Genomic DNA, 21,106 nt, shown 5'->3' with positions numbered 1-21,106 from the left:
AGAGACGCACAGGACTGAGTCCAGGAGGGTTCCAGGCTTGGAGTGTCCAGATGTCCTCATTCGGCAGAACCGGAAGTCCAGGGTTTTATTGGAGGTCCATCACATGGACATGACTGATCACCCACGTGGCTGATCTGTCTCCAGCCCCCCAGAGTGGGGCTGACACCGCATGACCCAGAGCCCCGCCCTACATCCCATGGTTGCTGTGGCTCAAAGCCTATGCCTGAAATGATATAGCCGTTGTTATCTACCTGGCCCAGGGCCTCTGGCAAACAAAGATACTCCTATCAGGCATGTCTCCAAATACTAAATGGTAAGAGAGATTCCAAGGCTTAGCGATCAGCTTCCCGAAGCCAAGGCCAGACCTGTATGTGGAGAAGGTGATTCTTTCCGCACCCCCATCCCCACACCTATTCAGTTTCTTCTTTTTGTTCCTTTGCTCCCAGGAGGCTGGTGGGAGCATCAGCCTGGACACCAGTGCTGCCCAGGCCTGCCCGGTGAGGCACGTGCTGCCAGCCCTTGCTCCTTCAGCAGTCGTAAGTATCTAGTGATGACTGAGTGTTCAAATTGTGAAAATGTGAAGGCAGAAAACCATCTCCACATCTGTGTTGGATTTTCCTCTAATAAAACTCCAAGGGGCTTACATTGATTGTGACAGGCATGAAGGGTCATCTTGGGACTGTTTTTTCACATCTGGGCAGAAATCCTTCTTGCAGTAAGAAATGAGTGTGTTTTCTTTATGAGACATGGATCAAATACTTGCCTTTCTCCAGTTTTTAAATTCCCAAGTATTAGCTCCTCTCGAGCGGCAATTTTTTCTTTCATAAAATTACTTCTGCTATTGATGTATCTATCTTGCCTACTGCGTGGTGGCTTTTTTCTAAAGCAGGGCTCTGTTTTAAGGTTCTGCCTTCTGGCACCCTGCCTGGCACATAATAGGAGCTCAATTAATATTTAAGACACAAGTCAACACATGTTTAAAACAGTACTAATAAGTCATACTTTTAGTTCTGAAGTGCAAAAAAACTAGAAGCCTCTAAATAACCATTTGGGTAATAACAGGATAAAAGTTATATATATATTCATATTTTCTTACAGTTATGTCAAATATAACTGGAAGGATATACAAATGAGAATGATGTTTACCTGCAGGGAGCAGAACTGAAAACAACTGGGAGGCAGGGCTGGAAACACTTCCAACAATATAAGTTTATTTATTTTTGGCTGTGCTGGGTCTTTGTTGTGGCGCATGGGATTTCTCTAGCTGCAGCGAGCAGGGCCTACTCTCTAGCTGCGGTGTGTGAGATTCTCACTGAGGTGGCTTCTCTTGTTGTGGAGCATGGGCTCTAGAGCACGTAGGCTTCAGTACTTGTGGTGAGTGGGCTTAGTTGCTCCATGGCATGTGGGATTTTAGGTCCGGGACCAGGGATCAAACCTGTGCCTTCATTGGTAGGCAGATTCTTAACTACTAGGCCACCAGGGAAGTTCTTGTACAGTCTTTTGTATATTTTTGATTTTTGAACTATGTGAATGCATTATATATTCTAAATAATTTAACTTAAAAATTCTAGCAGCAGGGCAAAGATTTGTAAATCCTTTATTTTAGTGAATATCAAAGTCGTTCATCACTACCACAGATCTATTATAGCTCAGAGGAGAGTTACTCGCTATCTAGTAAAAACTCCATTGTTATTAGACACTAAAAACAGGAAGATACTGGAGGGGGTTGAGAATGGGATAAGGAGAGGACAAAAGCTCAGAGGACAGACGATACAAGGTCCTACCTATCCTTGTACCAGGAAATGAACAGACAGAGCAGATCTAACTTAAAGGCTGACCTCTCCAAAAATTTTTCAGAAGAGGTCCTGTAACACTCACTCACTGGACAAAAAAACCAGGTGGATGTTTCTCAAAGAGATATCAGGACATGAAAGACCAACTTAGGAACAATATACACAGCACCACGACAGAGCTGGATCACGGCAGCCTGGCTTCAATTAAGACACTACTGCAGACACAGCAGTCTCCGGGGGCAGTGCTCACTCACAGCTGTACTGCTGTCCTACGGCATGAAGATGTTGTACACGGTTCTCACGTAGATGTCATCGGGGGGAGGCTTCTTCTTGCTGCCAGGCTCAAGGAACTTCTTAATTGTAGGGATATTACTGATTTTCACTGTGTACTCCTGAAAAGAGAAAACGCAAAAGTTCAAGGATAAAAGCAAAGGCGTTTGTTTCTATGAAAATTGAACTTGAACTTGAAAGTTGCTCAGTCATGTCTGACTCTTTGCGATCCCATGGACTACACAGTCCATGGAATTCTCCAGGCCAGAATACTGGAGTGGGTAGCTATTCCCTTCTCCAGGGTATCTTCCCAACCCAGGTATCAAACCCAGGTCTCCTGCACTGTAGGTGGATTCTTTACTGGCTGAGCCATTCTATGAAAATATGGTGCTGCAAAATGGCCCATCAAAATGTCTGCAATAAATATTTGTTACAGGCATCCAAACAGAACCATAATCCAACATCTGCTGAGGGGCTGATCTGTTGGTATGATTATTTACAATTTCTGCCACAGTGGTTGGGATCTAAACCAGGCTTTATGCAAATTGACACCACGATGTCAACTCTCTTCAGAGACAGCAAAATAAAAAAGATACTTAGGATGGGATTATACTTGCTTAAAGAGAAAAAGAAGAAGCACAAAAAAAGACATGAGAAGTACCTCAAATGTATTGCTTAAGAAAAAAGTTTAAATAAAAATACTTTTAAAATTCATCAGACATTACAAGTTACATTTTAAGGTTCAGCTTCCTTGGACATTTTTACTCCTATTAACAAATGAATTCTCTTTCCAGCTATGTGTGGAAGAAGGCCAGTTGCATTTTTGTAGCCTAGGGTTCAGACACCAGATATTCATGTAAATGGCAATGGAAGAAAAAAAAATCTGTTTTCATTCATAGAGTCAAATCTTAACAATTTTCAGTAATTGAGAGGAAAAATCCATTTGATCTGGTAAAAATTCTAAATTATATGGGAACTGAACATCCATTGTCTTTAATTATTCTAATAAAATCTTTCAAAATAAAGAGGTCATTTATTTAAAAAGCTACTATTTACCAAATGTCTCCTGTGTACAAAGCACAGCCTTAATTAAGCATGTTTACAGAAGTATTCACACATGTCACTGATATTAACAAAAATTCTAGTATGGAATTTGTTCCAAGAGTGTAGTCATGCAGCAAAATCAAGAGACAACTTGCTTCATGTGTAACAAACTGCTCAGCTCTAAGGGCCTGGGAGCCAGAAAACCAATTTCAAGTCTGTACTTTCGCTTCATTTTAGTAACTAGAATCTAGCTTCCCCGATGGCTCGGTGGTAAAGAACCTGCCTTCCATTGCAAGAGAAGCAGGTTTGATACCCGGATCTGGAAGATCCCCTGGAGAAGGAAAGGAAATAGCAACCCACTCCAGTATTCTTGCCTGGGAAATCCCATGGACAGAGAAACCTGGCGGGGTACAGTTTATGGGGTCACAAAACAGTTGGACCTAACTTCGAGACTGCACAACACCACCACCATAATGAGAACCAAAAAAATCACATACACATACAAATACAGAGCCAGTCAATCAACAGACATTGAAGGACGGCCCAAGAGTTGTGGGTCAATCTTCTAAAACATTAGTTTATTTACCTGGAGGTGAGGGAAGGCAGACAGGATATTAGGAATTTTCTCTTCTAGAGCCAAAATGGTCTGGAGTAGAATTATGTCTGCAAGACTCAGCTGATTACCAACAAGAAACCTTTGTCCATGACCCCGTAAAACCTGCAGGGTATAAATGTTTTATATCGGTTACAATAGTCGACATGGGGAACCTAATATAGCTATGGAATCAGTGCAGCATCTGAGAAGAGCTGAAACCATGGCCTTTTTCTTTTATCTTTTTACAAATAACATCAATTAAGAGGAAGTTCCCTAAGAGAGAATCAGCAAAAAAAAAGGTGTAGAAATGACAGCATCCATAGGTCTCTACTTTATAACAGAATGAGACCCTGAAAAGCAGAAGGAAGTATTAATTCTGGATTTAGCATCTGGTGCTTTAAAAGGATACAGCTGTAAACGTGTCTACAGAAAAGAATTAGTCCTCATGCATTCAGGAGATGGTGGGAAGGATGTAAGAAGTAAGCCACTGGTCCTGTCCAAGGAGTCTAATCTCATTTCCCAGTTCTGTGTTTCTACGACTGTCAGGACTCACAGTTGTAAACTAGACACGACAGTAAATAAAAAAAGCAGGCTTCCTTTAACATCTTCTAAGATCCCCTGGAGAAGGGAATGGCTGCCTACTCCGGTATTCTTGTCTGGAGAATCCCATGGACAGAGGCTAGTCTGTGGAGTTGCTAAGAGTCAAACACGATGGAGCGACTAACATTTTCACTTCACTTTCAAGACCAAGAAAATAAAAAGAATGAGAATTTATCCTGACTCCCATACTGAGGGTTAGGTGCAGAGATTCATAGGAATAGATGGCAATTAGAAAGAAGCAAGGAACGGGGGGAGACTAGGGGAGAGCCCCTTTGCAGATATGTGTATGTGCGTGCCTGCGTGTGTATGAGAGAGAGAGAGGGACTCTAAGATGATTCCAAATCAAACAGAGTGACTGGAGCCAGACTGGAGAAACACAGAGAGTCTGGAACTGTAGTCAGAGGCCAGAGTTCCAGTCCTGGCTCCCACCTTAGGCATGTCACCCAGTCTCTCTGTGTTTCTATTTCATTACGTGTAAAAAGAAGGTAACAGGACCAGTGGGTAAGAATCTGCCTGTTAATGAAGGGGACACGAGTTTGATCCCTGGTCTGGGAAGTTTCCACATGCTGCGGAGCAACTGAGGCCTCGTATCTCAACTGCTGAAGCCCACGCACCCTAGAGCTCCTGCTCGGCAACGTGAGAAACCACCATGATGATAAGCCCCCACGCTACACCTAGAGAGTAGCCCTCATTCACCGCAACCCGAGAAAGCTGGTGTGCAGCCACAAATACCCAGTGCAGCCATAAATAACTAAATAAATAAGAAAGTAATAACTTTTAGCTCGTATGTTTGGCAGAGTTCTGACGTAGTCTGACTCACAGGGAGACAGAAGCTGGCAGTGCCTTTATCCGAGACACCTGTTCCTCCCTCACCACAGCCCATTTCTGCATCATCATATTTACATTCACAAAGCTCCTGCAGGCAAGAGACCATGAAACCAAGGACAGAAACGCTCAGAAAGTACCTCTCTTCCTTCTTATCTACTTCCACGTCAATGGCCAGAGGAAATCTGCCAATTCCCGGCTTTTACGTGCTCTTGTTTTTTAACTGAGGCATTTAAAATAATCTTTCTCCACTGAGGAAAAGAGAGGAGGAGTTGAAGCTCAGAAAAACAGAAACGAGACAAGGAAGATAACAAAAGAGAACAAAAGGGAAGAGAAATAAGACAGCCACGGTTCTTCTCTTCATATGCAACTACCAAGGAGGATGGAACGAAAGAAGGGATGAAGGAGCTGGTTTCTGCTCTTCTGTGTGTGTCCTGTACAGGGTGGCACCTGGCGAAGGCAAGCAATGACAGTGCACACAGGGGTGAGCCTGCATCTTTGCCAGAGAGCGTGGAAGACTCTGGAAGAGTTGGGGAGGCTCCAGGACATGCTGGCTTTGTGCTGATGCAACTGTCAGCTCTTTGGAACCCAGGAGGCTGGTCTAGCAGGGCTCAGCTTTTACTCTGCCTGAGCAGAAGAGGGGTGTTTTGTGGTCTAGTGATGCTGTCTTCACAGGCTTCGCTGTCACCTACCTTTTCAAACACAGGAAAGTATCTAATTATAGCCTTCTGGGCCATATTAGCCACTTCCTTTTGCTGATCGTCTGGTTTGAGGAAAGGATGCATGATAAGCAGTTCCAGAAGATCCAGGGTCCCCTCCACATACATGTCAATCCTTCAAAACACACACAAGAAGCATTTTCTCAGTGGCCCCTCATTGGCCCCCACAGCTAAATATCCAGAGTGCTTTGCTCTTACAGCTCGGGCTACTTAAGTATCAAGAAACATTCATCTCCACCTGTCCCTTAACAGCAAAGATGCAAAGTCAACTCTAGTTATAAATCAGAAAACTTCTTCAGAGAAACCCATCACAAATCTTGAAGTACCAGAGTTATGGATGTCCTTTCTCCTGGCCCCTCACTCCAGCACCCATGCTCAGTATGTGTACAACTTCACATTTGTAAAAATACTGGGTACCATTTACAGAATACTTGGTGTGTACAAGGAGTGGTGCTAAATACCCTACATCTAACATTTCATTGAATCCTACAGCATTATGAGGAATATACTATTAGTAACCCCATCAGGACACTGGAGCCTAACACTTTGCCCAGGGGCATGATCCAGGAGGTACAAAGACCAGGCTCTGAGTTCAAATTATAAGCCAGTGCACAGTATTCTGGGCCTTGAATGTCACAACAGCTTCCGATTCCTAATACTCAGTGATAATAGATTTGCAAGAATGGTAAAAAAAAAAAAATAATATCAAAGCATTTAAGGATGTTGAAACCTGCACCACACCCCAGACACAATCTCTAATATCCGAACTCAATCCTTTCCTCTCATTTCACTCAGACTCTCTGTACTGACTTTCCAAGTGGTCTTGACCTTTCTGGAGGTTTGTTCCCTGTTCGCACTAATGATATAGGCCATGCGGTGGACCAGGGGGCTGTGGAGGATGGCTAATGAGCTAAGCATTGGTAGAGGTACAATTGAGGACACTCTGGAGGAGCCACAGTACAGGGTTCTCTCCTTGAGGTCTTTGCCGAAGAGATGGTGCTTGTCTGCGATGTAGTGGAGGATGCTCCGGGTCTGCACCAGCTTCATCCCGTCAATTTCAACCATTGGCACTTGCTGAAACAGCAGGTGGTTACCTGGGAACAGAAGCCTGGAGTTAGAAGTGCTCTCTCCCCTTTCCCCCATCCCTCGAAAAATGTTCTGCTGAATGGGGCCACAGCCTTAAGAAATAGTGTAAAGCTCCCTCAACTTCATTCAGGGGTGCTGATTTAGCCATAAAACAAGGCTTAAAACTAGCATGGACATAAACCTTTCATTTTCATCCCAGGAAAAACACTTAGTCTCAGTGTAAAGGGTGAGGGGTAACACAGTGAAGACATCTCTTTACAGAGCTGTGCTGGCCAATACGGTAGCCAGTAGTGACATGTGTATAGTTAAGCCTAAATTTAAATTGAACTTTTTATTTTCTATTTTTTTGTGGCTGAGGCATGCAGCTTGCAGGATCTTAGTTCCCTGATTAGGGATTGAACCTGGGCCCACAACAGTGAAAGCCTAGAATCCTAACCACTAAGCCACCAGGGAACTCTACAGCAATTAAAAATTTTTAAAGCTTAATATTTTTTTGACTGTGCCTGTGCCATGGGGCATGCAGAATCTTAGTTCCCTGAGTGGGGATTGATTCCAAGCCCCACTGCAGTGGAAGTGCAGAGTCTTAACCACTGAGTCACCAGCAAAGTCCTAAAACTTTTGAAAAATTTACAAGTCACTTCCTTCGTCCCCATGGACACAAGTGCTCAGGAGTCACATGTGGCTGGCGGCTCCTGCAATGGCCAGTGCAAAACAAAAGAACCCATCCGTGTAGAATGTCTATGACTGTGTCACTTTGTCAGTCTGATGACAAAGCCCAAGACACCGACTGATATGTATAGGCATCCACTGCCACAGCCCAGCTACTGCCAAATATGCAGTCACTGGTCAAAAAGTCACCCCTTACTTTCTTCAAGAAGACTGTCTCAAACACTTTACCTACAGCAAACCCCAGGAACAGTCACAAGTATAGCACACAGCCCAGTCCTGGAGGGCTTGAGGCGGGTTGAGGGAAGATGAATACTCAGCACATGCGCAGTGTCACTCATGATGGAGACATCACAGCCCTGCCGACCTGGTACCTCTCCAGGGATCCTTGAGTTGGACCTCAGGACCCTTCTGATGGCAAGGAAGGAGGCTGCTTACAGGGGTCTGGATGTGGAGGGAGGGTGTGACCAGGAGTTAAAGGCAGGCCTTTCACTGCTGTCTCATCTGTTTGGTACTTACTTGAGAAAGCAGCCCAGTGTAAACGGGGACTTTTATCTGCACACTTCAAGCAGATGCCTCAGGTAATATGTAGGAGGTGGAAATTGAGGAGAGAAGGGATGAGGAAGTGGAAGAAAGAGGGGTAAAGGTGGAGGAAGGTCGGGGAGGAGAGAGAGATGGAGAAGGGCTGCCCAGTGCACAGAGGGAAGAACTACTCCCCCTTTGATTGGCTTTTATAGAACTACTGAAAATCAAGTGACTTTCTAGCAATTTTGGCCACTGTTCCCCCTTGCTTGTCTGGTTTTAGGATACTGTTCTGGATGTTTAGTGTCAGCTGGATCTTTGTCCTTCCACTTAAACATCGTTTCTTTAAAAAATCAGCATTATCGACAGTAATACATTTTTATACTCACCATCCTGCAACTTCTGCAACTGTTCTTTTGTTTCTAAAAATTCTTCATCGAACTAAATTTAAAAAGACACCCCCCCAAAAAAAGAAGGGAAATGTCATTACGGTTTTAGGACCAAAAATACCAAGTTAAACTGCCCAAAACACAGACAGGAGAACATACTCAGTACCCATATCTTGGTTTCTAAATATCCTTGGGCTCCCAGGAGTAAAAGTTGATTCTGTTATGTCAAAAAGTGAGGAAGTACTCAAAGACTAACAGATATATGTCAAAGGCAAAGACACGTGGGATCCTACCCAAGAGGGCTTCCCTAGCCACATTTGGGACAATTCAAGTGATATCAGGCACAGATGAGAATATCATCAACCAAAAAAATCCTTGTGTCCATAAACGATGATTCAAAAAAAGGAAGAAAGAAGGCTCTCTCTTCCAGAATGAGCACTAATTAATGCAGAATTGTTCCTAATTAACAATAAAATTAGAAAATCACCAATTTTCACCCTATAATGTAATAACTGACTCTGATAAGGATCAAGATGCTGAAATCGTTGGGTCATTGGGCATAGAATATTCACACAAAGCATCATCCCGCAGGTTACTTATTATGACCAAGAAAAAATGTCTCTGCAGATGTGGGAATCCCACCACCCACCTACCCAAGTGGTCAAGCTCAGTTCCCCACTGGGGCCACCTTGAGGCATCTCACAGTCCCTGCTGTGACAGTGAAGACACAGCGACACTGCAGAAACAGCATCCCAACCAATTCAACCTGGACGGAGGTGCAAGGTGAAACGGGGGCGTATCCAGAACATGCGACACTCTGCAGTATACAAATGGTCTGCACTCTTTCCAACCTACAGAACTGTTGTTTTTGAGCTCCTCCAGGATGGGCAGGTTTGGAAGCCAGTTGGGGGGACAGACTTTCTGCCTTTGTGGCTCCTGCTCCGTGGTCTTCATCACTTGTCTGGCTCCCGCTTCCTAGACATCCATCCACTTCCCGACTGAAAGCATGAGCCCGGCTCTCAAGGGCAAATCTTTATTTACAAGGGATTCGGCTGTAGCCAGGTAAACCGCCTCTGAAAATTCTCCAGGCCATTTGGCCTCCAAGTCACATTACTGACTATTTCTCTTGGCAGAAATTCATGCAAGAGATTCAATCCCTCCTTCACACACTCCTTCTCTGTTAAGTGAAGAGTATGAAAGAAAAGAACAAAATGTAGATTCTGTTCTAGATGAAAAGAGACTAGAGACATAACCACCAAGCGTCTAAATCTTGATTAGATCTTGGATGGGGGAGTGGTAGTTATAACTACTAAAGAGATACATTTAACAGTTATATAGACATTTGCAGCACAAGAGGCAACTTCTGAATTTGGATTGTATATAAGATGTTGTAAAACTGATGTTATTTCCTTAGTTGTGACAATGTTATTACTGTTATGGGGACAATTTTATTTTTTTCTTAACAGGAAGACACACGCTGATGTCTGCAACTTACTTTCAAATGATTAAGAATTAAAAAAGCAGAGACAGAAGAAGGAAGGAGGCAAACAGCAAAATGTTAGCACCTGGTGAGTTTAGTTGAAAGGTATCCATTTTACTACTACAACTTTTCTGTAGGTTTTAAAGTTTCCAAACTAAAAGTTTGGGAGGAAAAGAAACACTGGAAAGTCCCTTTTCTTGTGACATATACAGCTCGCTCGAATACACTGATGTCCTTCTCATGCCCACCGAGGCCCCAAGTCCCTGGGTGGTTCCCAGTTGAGCCTGTGCCCTGCGCTGCCCCTCACCCCATGTCATCCCAGGAAGGTCAGAGGCATAGCACAGACCTGGCCATTCTTTCCTCTACTTCACCTAGTCGACCAGACGGGCATCAAGATGACGGGGTGAAGGCATGGCTTCTCCTATTCCCAGCCCTCCTGTGTGAGGAGAGGGCCTCGGTGCCCCTAGAGGCACTCCATCTGGGGCCCAGGAAGCAGTAGCCTCAGGGTAAGAATGTACTGGGCGTTTGTCCAAACGCCCAGCCGGTCAGCTGTGAGGCCAAGGTGTTTCTATTGCACCACTGCTCTCACACTTTTATGACCCTGATCATGTATGAAGCACATGAGAAAGCGTGTGAATGTGCCAGACCCCAGGCCCATCCCTCAAAGATCCACCTCCAGTAGCTGGGAGAGACCAGGAATGTACATTAAAGGAAAACAAGCCTTTCCAAGCAACATGGATGGACCTAGAGATTAACATACTAAATGAAGTAAGTCAAAGAAAAATATCATATGACATCATTTATATGTGAAATCTTGAAAAAAAATGCCACAAATGAACCTGTTTATAAAATAGAAACAGACTTTCAGACATAGTACACAAACTTATAGTTACCAGCGTGGAGGAAGAGGGCGCAGGAGGGACACATTAGGAATTTGGGATTAGCAGATATACAAAATATTAGTAGTATTAGCAGATATACAAAATAGATAAACAACAAGGATCTAATGTATAGTGCAGAGAACTACATTCAGTATCTTGTAATAACCTATATTGGAAAAGAATCTCAAAAATATAACTGAATCACTTTGCTGTACACCTGAAATAGTATAAATCAACTATACTTCAATAAAAATTTTTTTAAAATTCCTTCCAAATGGTTCCAATTCTGAGTTCTGACTCCTGGAAACATGTAACAAAATGCATGCTCTCTCTCACTAGAGAAACTCTCTCATGTCAAACTTTATAAAACTATTGGTCTGTAAGAAGAAACTGGCACCAGAACAGGAGATGAGACGGTGGGAGATGAAGGAAGGTAAAAAGCGCACGAGGCGGAGCTTGGAGGAGCTGGCGACTGTCTGGGGGCTGCCCCGGGGCTGTAAGGACAGACACTGTGCAGTTTCTGTCCACACAATCAGCGGTCTCTGTTCCCTGACGGGGTGCTGGTCCCCCAGGGGACCCTCTGGAGAAGTGCCCCCATCCACGTCATGCACTCCCTCCCTCTCCACACACCCTCTTCTTCTGAGCGAACTGCCCAGAAGTCCTGAATGAGGAGTGTGTGGCCTTCATGTTTTCTCTCTCTCTTTTTTTGTTATTTTTTAAATGTAAATTTATTTATTTTAATTGGAGGCTAATTACTTTACAATATTGTATTGGTTTTGCCATATATCAACATGAATCCGCCACAGGTGTACACATGCTCCCCATCCTGAACCCCCCTCCCACCTCCCTCCCCATGCCATCTCTCTGGGTCATCCCAGTGCACCAGCCCCAAGCATCCTGTATCATGCATGGAACCTGGACTGGTGATTAGTTTCACATATGATATTATACGTGTTTCCATGCCATTCTCCCAAATCATCCCACCCTCGCCCTCTCCCACAGAGTCCAAAGGGCTGTTTTATGCATCTGTGTCTCTTTATGTCTTCTCTTTTACACTGTTCATTCCTCCTCTTCACAAGGAGGATCTGACCAGGTGTGGGGGGTCTTTGGGCAAATGAAGCTCCAAGCAGCCAAGATGCAGCATCCAGCACACAGCAGGGTCTGAGGACTCAAACCAAGTATGAGTCGGAAGATGCTGACGCCTGCAATTAGGCCAGGCTGCCTCTCAGCAGGTGTGAGGCTCCTGGTTACTGGGATGTGCGTGCTTTACATGTCAGGCTCTACCTGACACTGTGACCCTGGAAATCACGAACTCACCCAGCTGCTGTAGCCCAGCTCTCCCGCCTATTGAAGATCTGACTGAACACAGATGTGGCTGAAAATGCCTTTGGGCGCAGACATGGGAGGGATCCCCGGTACCAACTCTGGGGCATTGCTCATGTAAACCACGTGGTCAGCCCTCATGAGGGAGGCCAGTCTTTCTCCTGGTTAGAGAACCTGGTCAGAGTGGACTTGAGACCCACGCCCCACGCTGGGCTAAGTAAGTACTCTCCAGAGTACTTACTACCTGCCTGCCTGGTCCGGGGGAGGTGGATCATAGGACCCATGTTCCCTTCTGTTTAACTTACTTAGGGTTGGGTTGCTATGACTGTAACCAAGAATCCTGACCCACAGCTGAGTAGGAAGCACAGAATGAAGCTAGGGAGGAAGGGATTCGGACAAGGGCTTCCAGTATCTACACACACAAGACAACAACTGCAAGCTCAGAAGCCCACAGGGTTAGACAGGTGACATAAACAAGCTGAACAGACGCAAGTCAAGGGATCAAGAACTGTTGCACTCTCTTCTTAACACAACTAGAGAAAGTGTTCTGAGATCATAGGGAATGGTGGAGACTACGTAAACTAGAAAGGTCCATCTGTAGGGGCTGACCCTCTTAGAGTCAGCAACGGCTGCCCTATGAAAATGAGGCCCCAGGAGCATCAGACCTTCCAACTTCTCAAGTCAGAAATCAGAAACTGTATATAAAAATGGTATTAACTAACTTAGAAAACTGTAAAATGCTATGTGGTGAAATATAATGACAGGCAAGGAAAGCAAAGCCTAACCAAACAAATAAAAAACAAAACCCCAAACCCAACTATCTTCATTTATCACCTTTGGAGGTTGGTAGGGTAATGACTCATTATTCTGAAAATTGACAGAGAGAAAGAATCAAGCATTTATCCTGCTTTTCTTAAGTGAACTGTAATGTGCTTCAAGGTAATTAAGAACATAACCAGTGAACAAATACTCATAATTATAAGAGAATCACAGTTAAACTTAGGTGAAATAACAGAAATAGAAAAATCACCATTTTGTAACCCCTAACAACGGTGATGATCAAGGCTGCAAAGACAGTCGCTGAAAGGTTAACAGAGCAAAACTTCATACTGTGGGAACAGACTGATGTCACGGAAACACAATGATCACACTCAGCAACGCTGAAAATGAGACAGGCTGACGTCAGGTGCCTGTGATGTCTCATAAGAGAAATATGTCCATACTACCACCTTTGCTGCAGTCTGGCAAGGAAATAAAAAAAGAGACAGAAGGAGGAAAAGGAGCCTGGATTTGATCAGACTTCTGGATCAAATTAGTAGTTTACAGGAAACAGAGAAGAGGGGAACAGGTTAAAATGAGAGTAAATCCATCAAATTCAGAATGAGGGGCATTCGACAAGCAGTTACTTCCACAAAGGGCCCCAGGCACAACCACAGACACGCACCCAAATCGTGACTACTAATACCTATTTTATGTTTCTATCAAGAAGCAGCTCCAAGAAGGGAGCAAAAACAAGACCAAAACCACTGTGGGCCAAAGCATAGGGGCATGCAGGGGCTTCAAGCCTGAAACCACTCAAGTAAATAGGAAACAAACTTGGCAAATTGCAGGTTCATGCCTGTTTTCCTCATTATAAATATTTACTGGTGCTAGGTCAGAAGCAAATGATTAAGGCTGAAAGTAAAACAGAATTTCATCAACTACACTCCATTTAGAAAAAGAAAAATTCTTGAGAGGAAGGACTCTTCTGACTCACTGAAGCAGGTCTGTAATATTACTGGGAGAGGACAGAGCTCAACATTATAAGACAAATCTGTGCAGAAACACCAGTATAGCTAGGGTACCTCGACTCCGGCAGCAGCTAACACCCATCGCACAGATTCCATCCGGCCTCGTCCGTTGGGATAGTGGAGCTTGGGTTTCGTGGCCATCACGGCCTTTTCAGGTTTTCTGAAATACAAACGCAGCACTCCTCGCAAAAGAACAGCCCCAATTTCGCGTTCTCAGCCCAGTATTCAGGGGCTAACTGAATATTCAGGGTTTTGACAAACTGGGGGGTTCTGTGGGGGTTGGGGGAGGAGGGATTTTGTGGGGGTTTTGTTTTTAAACTGCGTTTTCCCTCAATCAGTAAAAACAGACCACCATTTTAAAACCTTAAAAAACAACCACCACATTTGCCTTTCAAATAGTTTCATAGCTTTATGATTTATTATTCTGGATCTTGGAAAGCGTGGGGGGGGGGGGGGCGGGCTATTTCCTGTTAAAGACATTTGGGCTAGCAGCACAGGACTTCACAGAATCAGAACATCATATACTTTGACCTTGAAAATCTGAGATTTCCCAAATTCGGCCTGTACAGGCCAGACTAAGGACCGCGGAGGAGACGTCCACACCCATGGAACCTCTGCAAAAATTCACTTTCACACGCATCAGATTCGAGCCTCACAGCAACAGAAGGAGGGGTCAATTATTACTATTGTCTGCAAGACGTGCGTCTGCGGGCAGGCCCGAGGTGGTGGCCCCGGGCCCTGCACACCCCCGCCCCGCCCGGACAGAAGCCCCCAGGCCCTTGTTGCGCCCAGGCCACCGCTCGGCACCGGAGACAGGCTCTTACAGCTCCGCGCGGCCGCTCAGTCCGCGCTGGGAGACCGTCAGAGCCTTCCACCCAGGGCTCTGAACTGCACAGGGCGGGTTAATAAGGATACGCACGCCGACCAAGCAAGACCCCCAACCCCAACCCAGGGGGTTCCTCTCTGCTCCAACAGGGACAGGGCCGCAGGAGGGAGACAGGGATAGGATGAATGCAGGGGTGATTCCAGGATGGGGAAGGAGCGTGAGAGACTAGGAGCCGGGAGAAACAAGAAGAGCGCGGAAGGGGAGGTGGGAGTGACAAGAGGGAGACAGACCTGGCTCCACTTGGAGTGACCAGAACCGCACAAAGGCGCCCAGCGAGCGGTCTGCAGCCCGGGGACCAGTGGGCGGTCCGAGGCGCCCTCGGTAGGCGAGGCTCCAGAATATTTCACCAATAGAGACGGCAATATTTAGCATGCTCCACCCATCTGCAAGGCATGCGGGATAATACGCAAACAACTCCAAATCAAGCCCTTTTTAATAGCAATTTTTGCAATTTAAGGGAATAATTTTTAAGTGTTAGTTAGGTTTGAACCTTAGTTTAAGATATAAGTTAGAGATCCGGCATTTAGAAAGCAAAGAGAAAGTCGACATATGCAGAAAGATCGAAATTTCTTGTAGTTTATATACTGCGTGCACTACCAGAGTCTCTCGGATGTGAGGGCGATCTGGTTGCGACATCTGTCACCCCATTGATCGCCAGGGTTGATTCGGCTGATCTGGCTGGCTAGGCGGGTGTCCCCTTCCTCCCTCACCGCTCCATGTGCGTCCCTCCCGAAGCTGCGCGCTCGGTCGAAGAGGACGACCATCCCCGATAGAGGAGGACCGGTCTTCGGTCAAGGGTATACGAGTAGCTGCGCTCCCCTGCTAGAACCTCCAAACAAGCTCTCAAGGTCCATTTGTAGGAGAACGTAGGGTAGTCAAGCTTCCAAGACTCCAGACACATCCAAATGAGGCGCTGCACGTGGCAGTCTGCCTTTCTTTTGACAATTCTACAATTTTTATTATTATAATACTTATACATTATATACATACACATCTTCTTGAGCCTCTTCATTTCCTACACTTTCGACAAAACTGGTTTAATCCACAGGCTAGGAAGTGCGGGCCTTGGGATAGGGGTGTCAGTGGGGCGAAAACTATAATCTGGGTGGTAATTAAGCTGGAACCTTAAAAATTATTTTAAGACTATCAAAATTATTATAGAAAAATTCACACAAACTTTAAGGTTAAAAATATATGCCTCCAAAAGGACTATTTCTTGTTTCCTGAGGCAGCCTCTCCTATTTCGCAGGCTATGCTGCTGCTGCTAAGTTGCTCCAGTCGTGTCCCTCTGTGCGACCCCATAAACGGCAGCCCACCAGGCTCCTCTGTCCCTGGGATTCTCCAGGCAAGAACACTGGAGTGGGGTGCCATTTCCTTCTCCAATGCATGAAAGTGAAAAGTGAGAGTGAAGTCGCTCAGTCGTGTCCGACTCTCAGCGACCCCATGGACAGAAGCCTACCAGGCTCCTCCTCCGTCCATGGGATTTTCCAGGCAAGAGTACAGGAGTGGGTCGCCATTGCCTTCGCAGACTATGAATGTTGATTATTGTTTTCACCCAGGAGGGGTTCTTGAAAATACCTGGCTTGAGAAGCCTGTGCTGCTGATCAATTACAGCAACTGACAAGATCAGATTCATTTTCTGTAGATTTCTCTGGCAAAAACAGGGAGAGTGTTCAGGGTGGTGAAAGAGAAACCTGGAAATATCCGTGTGTATTACAGTAGCATCATAAATTAGAAGAAGATAGGTAAGAAAAGGTAAGATATTAAGGGGGTGGATGGGAGGAAGAGAAGTCTAAACTGATGCCCTCTCCCTAAGCACACACGCTTTTCCATCCTTCTTGTTTGCTTTTTGTAACATTTATTGTCATATAATATACTATATATTTATCTTGTTATCTATCTGGAATTTTGATAGAATGTAAATTCCAACAGGTTAGAGGGTTTTCATATTTCCTAAAATGTACCTTTGTATACCCTGATCCTAGAATAATGCTTAGGGCAGAGAAGACATTCAGAGAACACTTGTGGAAAGAAACAATGAATGATGCTTTGGTTTCTAGCTCCATAAAGATTTGGAGGACATAATAATGAATGGGTTTGTCTTTTATTCTCAAAAGCCACACACTTGTAAATGTCACCAGACAGTTAAAAGGCCAGTGGGAGGTTAGGGTTAGCAGATAGAAGCTATTACATATAGAATCGATAAACAACGAGGTCCTATTGTACAGCAGAGAACTATATTCAATATCCTGTGATAAACCATAAGGGAAAAGAATAGTAAATAAGAATTATGTGTAACTGAAGTACTTTGCTGTATAGCAGAAATTAACATAACACTGTGAATCAACTATACTTTAACTAAAAAAATAAAATTCCTTTTTTTTTTACATTTAAAGAAACAGGCCAGTGACAACTCAGAAGAGAGGACTGAGATGGATTAATCTGGCAGTAAAAGAAAGTATCCAGAAAAAGTATGTAAATAAGAAGAAAAGCAAATAAGAACAGCTGGGCACCCCTAGAACTGGAAGTCATTCTCACACAGGGATAATAGTATATATTCAATTTCATCTTTCTAATTCTGACTTAACACAGACATTACTCAGTTTGACATAGGTAGGCAAGCCATATTTTTCAGACCTGCTGGAGGTGGTGATCTTTATCAGTTTTTTCCTGCTCACCTTTCTGGAAAGATTCACTTTCATTGAACTAAACAGGAAAAACACTATTATCAACTTTGTTGATCAGTTAAACTTCTATATCTGCTTCTTCTAATTGGTTGAACCATATCAAATTGCTGGTATTTTACTATTTTCTTCTAACCAAAAAAAAAGAAAAAGGACACTTATATGTCCAACTTAATAAATTAGAGGTTACATCATCCTAGCAATCTTGTTTACCTGAAAGAGAAACTAAGGCAGTGTCATAAGACTCTCATTAAACAGGTTTGTGGAGAAATAAAAAAAATCCTGTTATAATTCTGCCATTCTATGAAAGTACCCTTAGGTCATTCTGCTCCTTGGAAGCCCCTGAAATTATTCTGTTCTTGGAGACCCTTGGAGTTGTTCTCAACCTGGGACAGTCTTATTCATGGTGTCTTTCTACCTATTGGATATACATATTTATATTCAGAGACCATGGGAACTTGTCTCAGCCTTTGACCCTTCCCCCCAGTAGCAGGTAACATTGCCTTAACAAAAATCAAAAGCTTTAAAAATCAGTTTAAGAGGAGCTTTTGTAAGTAAACAATAGAAAGAGTCACAATGGTTTAAATTCCGTCTCAGCTGTTCTAACAGCAGGCTTTGATAGCAGGAAGGATGACTGAGAGCTTGAATCTATGGGGCATCTGAAAAGGTGGAGGGAGGGCTGAGGGGAGATGGGGGGATCACTAGACAAATGGGGTGATGACACACTCAGGTTGGGGGTGTTCTGATAGGCTAGGGCACATCTATGGGTTCACCAATACAAGGTTGATTGGTAAATCATTTTCCCTCAAAATTCTTTCAAGGACTCAAAGAATGTTTGGCAAATGAATTTCCTGTAGAATCCTGTATGGAATTCATGAAGGTATGAGCTTCTTTTGAAGGTCTATACTGTACATGTTTATACTGTACATGTGAGTGTATTGTGAAAACTAGAAAAATACAAGGTAGGTATTTATCATGATGAAATCAGTAACAAGCAATTGTTTTGATGTGCTTTTTGTTTTGTTAAAATATTCCTAGTCACCTAATCTGCTAAAAGCTAAATTTAAATAGTCTCCTCATTGCAAAATACCGCTTCCTACTGCTGGTCTAAGCATATGCTACCAATTTCATAGCAGTAAACACGCTAATAGGTGTTAATAAGTTATAAAATATGAAAATTTCAAATTAGGAAATAGTACTGTTATTGTTTGATGGAAGAACATAACAAGAAAAACAGAACACTCAAATCAATTTTTCTTAAACTGTAACTTTATTTGGAGCAGAATTTTCCTTAAGTAAAGTTAACGTTTTTAAACACCTTAGGACAAACTATTCAAAAAGGAACATTTTATTTCAGAAGGGGCTTGAGTAAATAGTTTCCGGTCCTCCTATCTTCTCATCATTATGAATATTTGCTTTATAATTAAATATATTCTTAGTTGCTCCCTTGTAATCAAGTCAAGTGACGAAATTGCTGTCAGTACTGAAATGTCCAAGATCAGAAGACTAGTCAGGCCATTTAAAATTCACATTAGCAGTGTCTGTAAGAAACTGATAATACAGATTAATGTGATATTTGCCCCCCAGTTTGTCTTCGGTTGGTTTCCATGAGAAGGTCCTCACAATAAATTATATAAAATACAGTACTTTGGTTGGAAATTGTAAAAATAATTCTAAAAATTAACCACATATCTTAAGTTGCTACAGTATGCTTTAAATGATAGAAAATAATTAGTACATCAAACATTTTCTTATAAACATATTGCTTTGGATCACACACTGAGCTAAAACATACAGCCTGTATTCTTTTTCTCTCCTAAATGGCACAAAACAATGGCTTGCTGCCACTTCGTAAGAAAACGTGGTGCCTGTGAACTCCAACCGTTCTGGTGATTTGTACTTAAAAACAATTCTGTTTTACATGGCTTGTCTGGAGTCAAGTGTTTTTTATCATTCCAGAATATGACACAGCATCCGTTTACTAGATGTTTATGGTCCTTGAAGCAAGAGATCTGTAAGAAACTGCTTGAGAAAATTGGTTTTCTTCCTATTTAAATCATATATGAGCTGGGTGAGGGCTTAGTAATTAATGGCAGCTTACTGTGAAATGAACAATCACATGAAGAATAGCTTTTAGCTCATGCAACTTTCCCTGCAGTTCACACACGTACCCTTTGGCATAACCACTGTCACCGAACCCTTGGGCCCTATACCGTCTCCTGACGTCCCATAAAACTTTATGCCTGACATGAGGTACAGTCGTGGATAGGTATAGTTAAACTTACCATTCCTCTTGGTGTCTTGTAGTAGATTTTATAATCTTATAATAACTAAAAATACAGGCAACAGGCAGTATTTTCTTTTTACTTAACAAAGTATTGGTGACTTTTCCCTTTCTACAGTAAACAGCTTGTATGCTCAATGCATCCTTTACCCATTTCAGGGTGAGAATCAAAGAGAACTTTAGAGGATTTTGCTAGTTCTTTAGAACTGACCTTGTTGTTTTTCAGCCTTCTAGTTTACTCAATGCAGTGTCAGCTTCTTGACTTTCAAATGAATAAGGGAAATTGTCTGCTGATAAACAAAGGAAAGAGGAAGAGGACGAAAGGAGAAATATTTTCTGCATTGAGGCCCTACAAAAGTAATAGAAAAAAACTGTATAATGTATAGTAACCAGGTAAGTAGGTTTTTCAATTAAAATGTAATGACCTTAACATAAGCTAGAGGACCAAGAATATGGCATTCATAATTCATCTGGTTCTCTAGAGGGTATTTACGATTTTAAACCAGCTTTCTAGCAAGGTGGGTAAGCTTTCAGATTAATTTACTTTTTATTCCTAATACAGAAAGGGGAAATAAATATTAACCACATAGTAAAGGACTCATCTCTGAAAACACATTCTCTGTTGATTGAGATAATGAGAATATAATACAGAAATAAATTCAGCTTCAAGTTGTGCTTACATATACATATTTATTTCCTGAAGCTTTGCTGCCAGTTTGTTAACAGGAAAATATGACCTCTCAAATCCACATCCATCATTTGCTTTTTGCATGCCCCCAGCAATCATGGTGCTTGGTCAAGTACCTTTTTGAGTCAGATTCTTGAAAACACAAATTGCTCCCTGATTTTAGGTGAGGGCCCTTTGGGAACCATGGGCTGCAACATATTATTAATACATCAACACAAAAATTTACCCACTTATTAGGCTGAACCCTATCAAAGTACCAATATTCATTTTCACCTTACATTTTAACTTACAAAAATGACAATTTCATTGACTCCACTTGCTATATCCTAGAACCAAACAAAAGTGACTTGAGCCCTGGGAGAAAGTGAGTCTATGCACTCTAGAGATGACGTCACATTCACTGGCTGTGACCTTCTTTCTTGTCTTTCAGATAATCACGAGTGGAGGCGAGTGTGCCTGACAGAGGTGGATCAGAGTGGACTTCCTTTTTCTGTCTCCAGACTAGCTTTGTCATTTTCAAAATTGCTGTAAACATTCCTCTCAATGGAACAGCCTCTGCCCAATGGAGTTCTCACTGTTGA

General features: G+C 43.1%; 2 protein-coding genes across 2 annotated transcripts in view; both read right to left on the bottom strand.

Moving 5' to 3' along the window:
• Positions 1-1,626: 1,626 nt before the first annotated feature.
• On the bottom strand, positions 1,627-15,148 carry LOC128055399 (glutathione S-transferase A4). The gene is made up of 7 exons (XM_052647941.1): positions 15,100-15,148; positions 14,038-14,143; positions 8,510-8,561; positions 6,808-6,940; positions 5,820-5,961; positions 3,694-3,825; positions 1,627-2,185 (listed from the first exon to the last, which is right to left on the bottom strand). The coding sequence occupies exons 2-7, from the start codon at positions 14,122-14,124 to the stop codon at positions 2,063-2,065; spliced, it is 669 nt and encodes a 222-aa protein (XP_052503901.1). The 5' UTR covers positions 14,125-14,143; positions 15,100-15,148; the 3' UTR covers positions 1,627-2,062.
• A 4,954-nt stretch (positions 15,149-20,102) lies between these two features.
• CILK1 (ciliogenesis associated kinase 1) overlaps positions 20,103-21,106 on the bottom strand; it is a 45,015-nt gene continuing 44,011 nt past the window's right edge. Inside the window, exon 15 of the mRNA XM_052649004.1 lies at positions 20,103-20,124. Coding sequence (XP_052504964.1) covers positions 20,103-20,124 — 22 coding nt within the window. The remainder of the gene's footprint in view (positions 20,125-21,106) is intronic.

This window comes from Budorcas taxicolor, chromosome 11, assembly GCF_023091745.1.
Source record: "Budorcas taxicolor isolate Tak-1 chromosome 11, Takin1.1, whole genome shotgun sequence".
In the NCBI taxonomy this organism is placed as follows: domain Eukaryota; kingdom Metazoa; phylum Chordata; class Mammalia; order Artiodactyla; family Bovidae; genus Budorcas; species Budorcas taxicolor.
Note: the sequence above shows the minus strand (reverse complement) of the source record. Positions and strands in the feature narration are given on the sequence as shown.

Bases quoted from the DNA above. Each gene is read 5' to 3' on its own strand.
- LOC128055399 (XM_052647941.1), bottom strand. From the start codon at position 14,124: ATGGCCACGAAACCCAAGCTCCACTATCCCAACGGACGAGGCCGGATG. The intron at 8,562-14,037 runs GTACCCTAGCTA...TTTTAAATTTAG, and splicing joins TAGCTGCTGCCGGAGTCGAG to TTCGATGAAGAATTTTTAGA. The intron at 5,962-6,807 runs GTACTGTGGCTC...TGTGTTTTGAAG, and splicing joins GACCTCAAGGAGAGAACCCT to GATTGACATGTATGTGGAGG.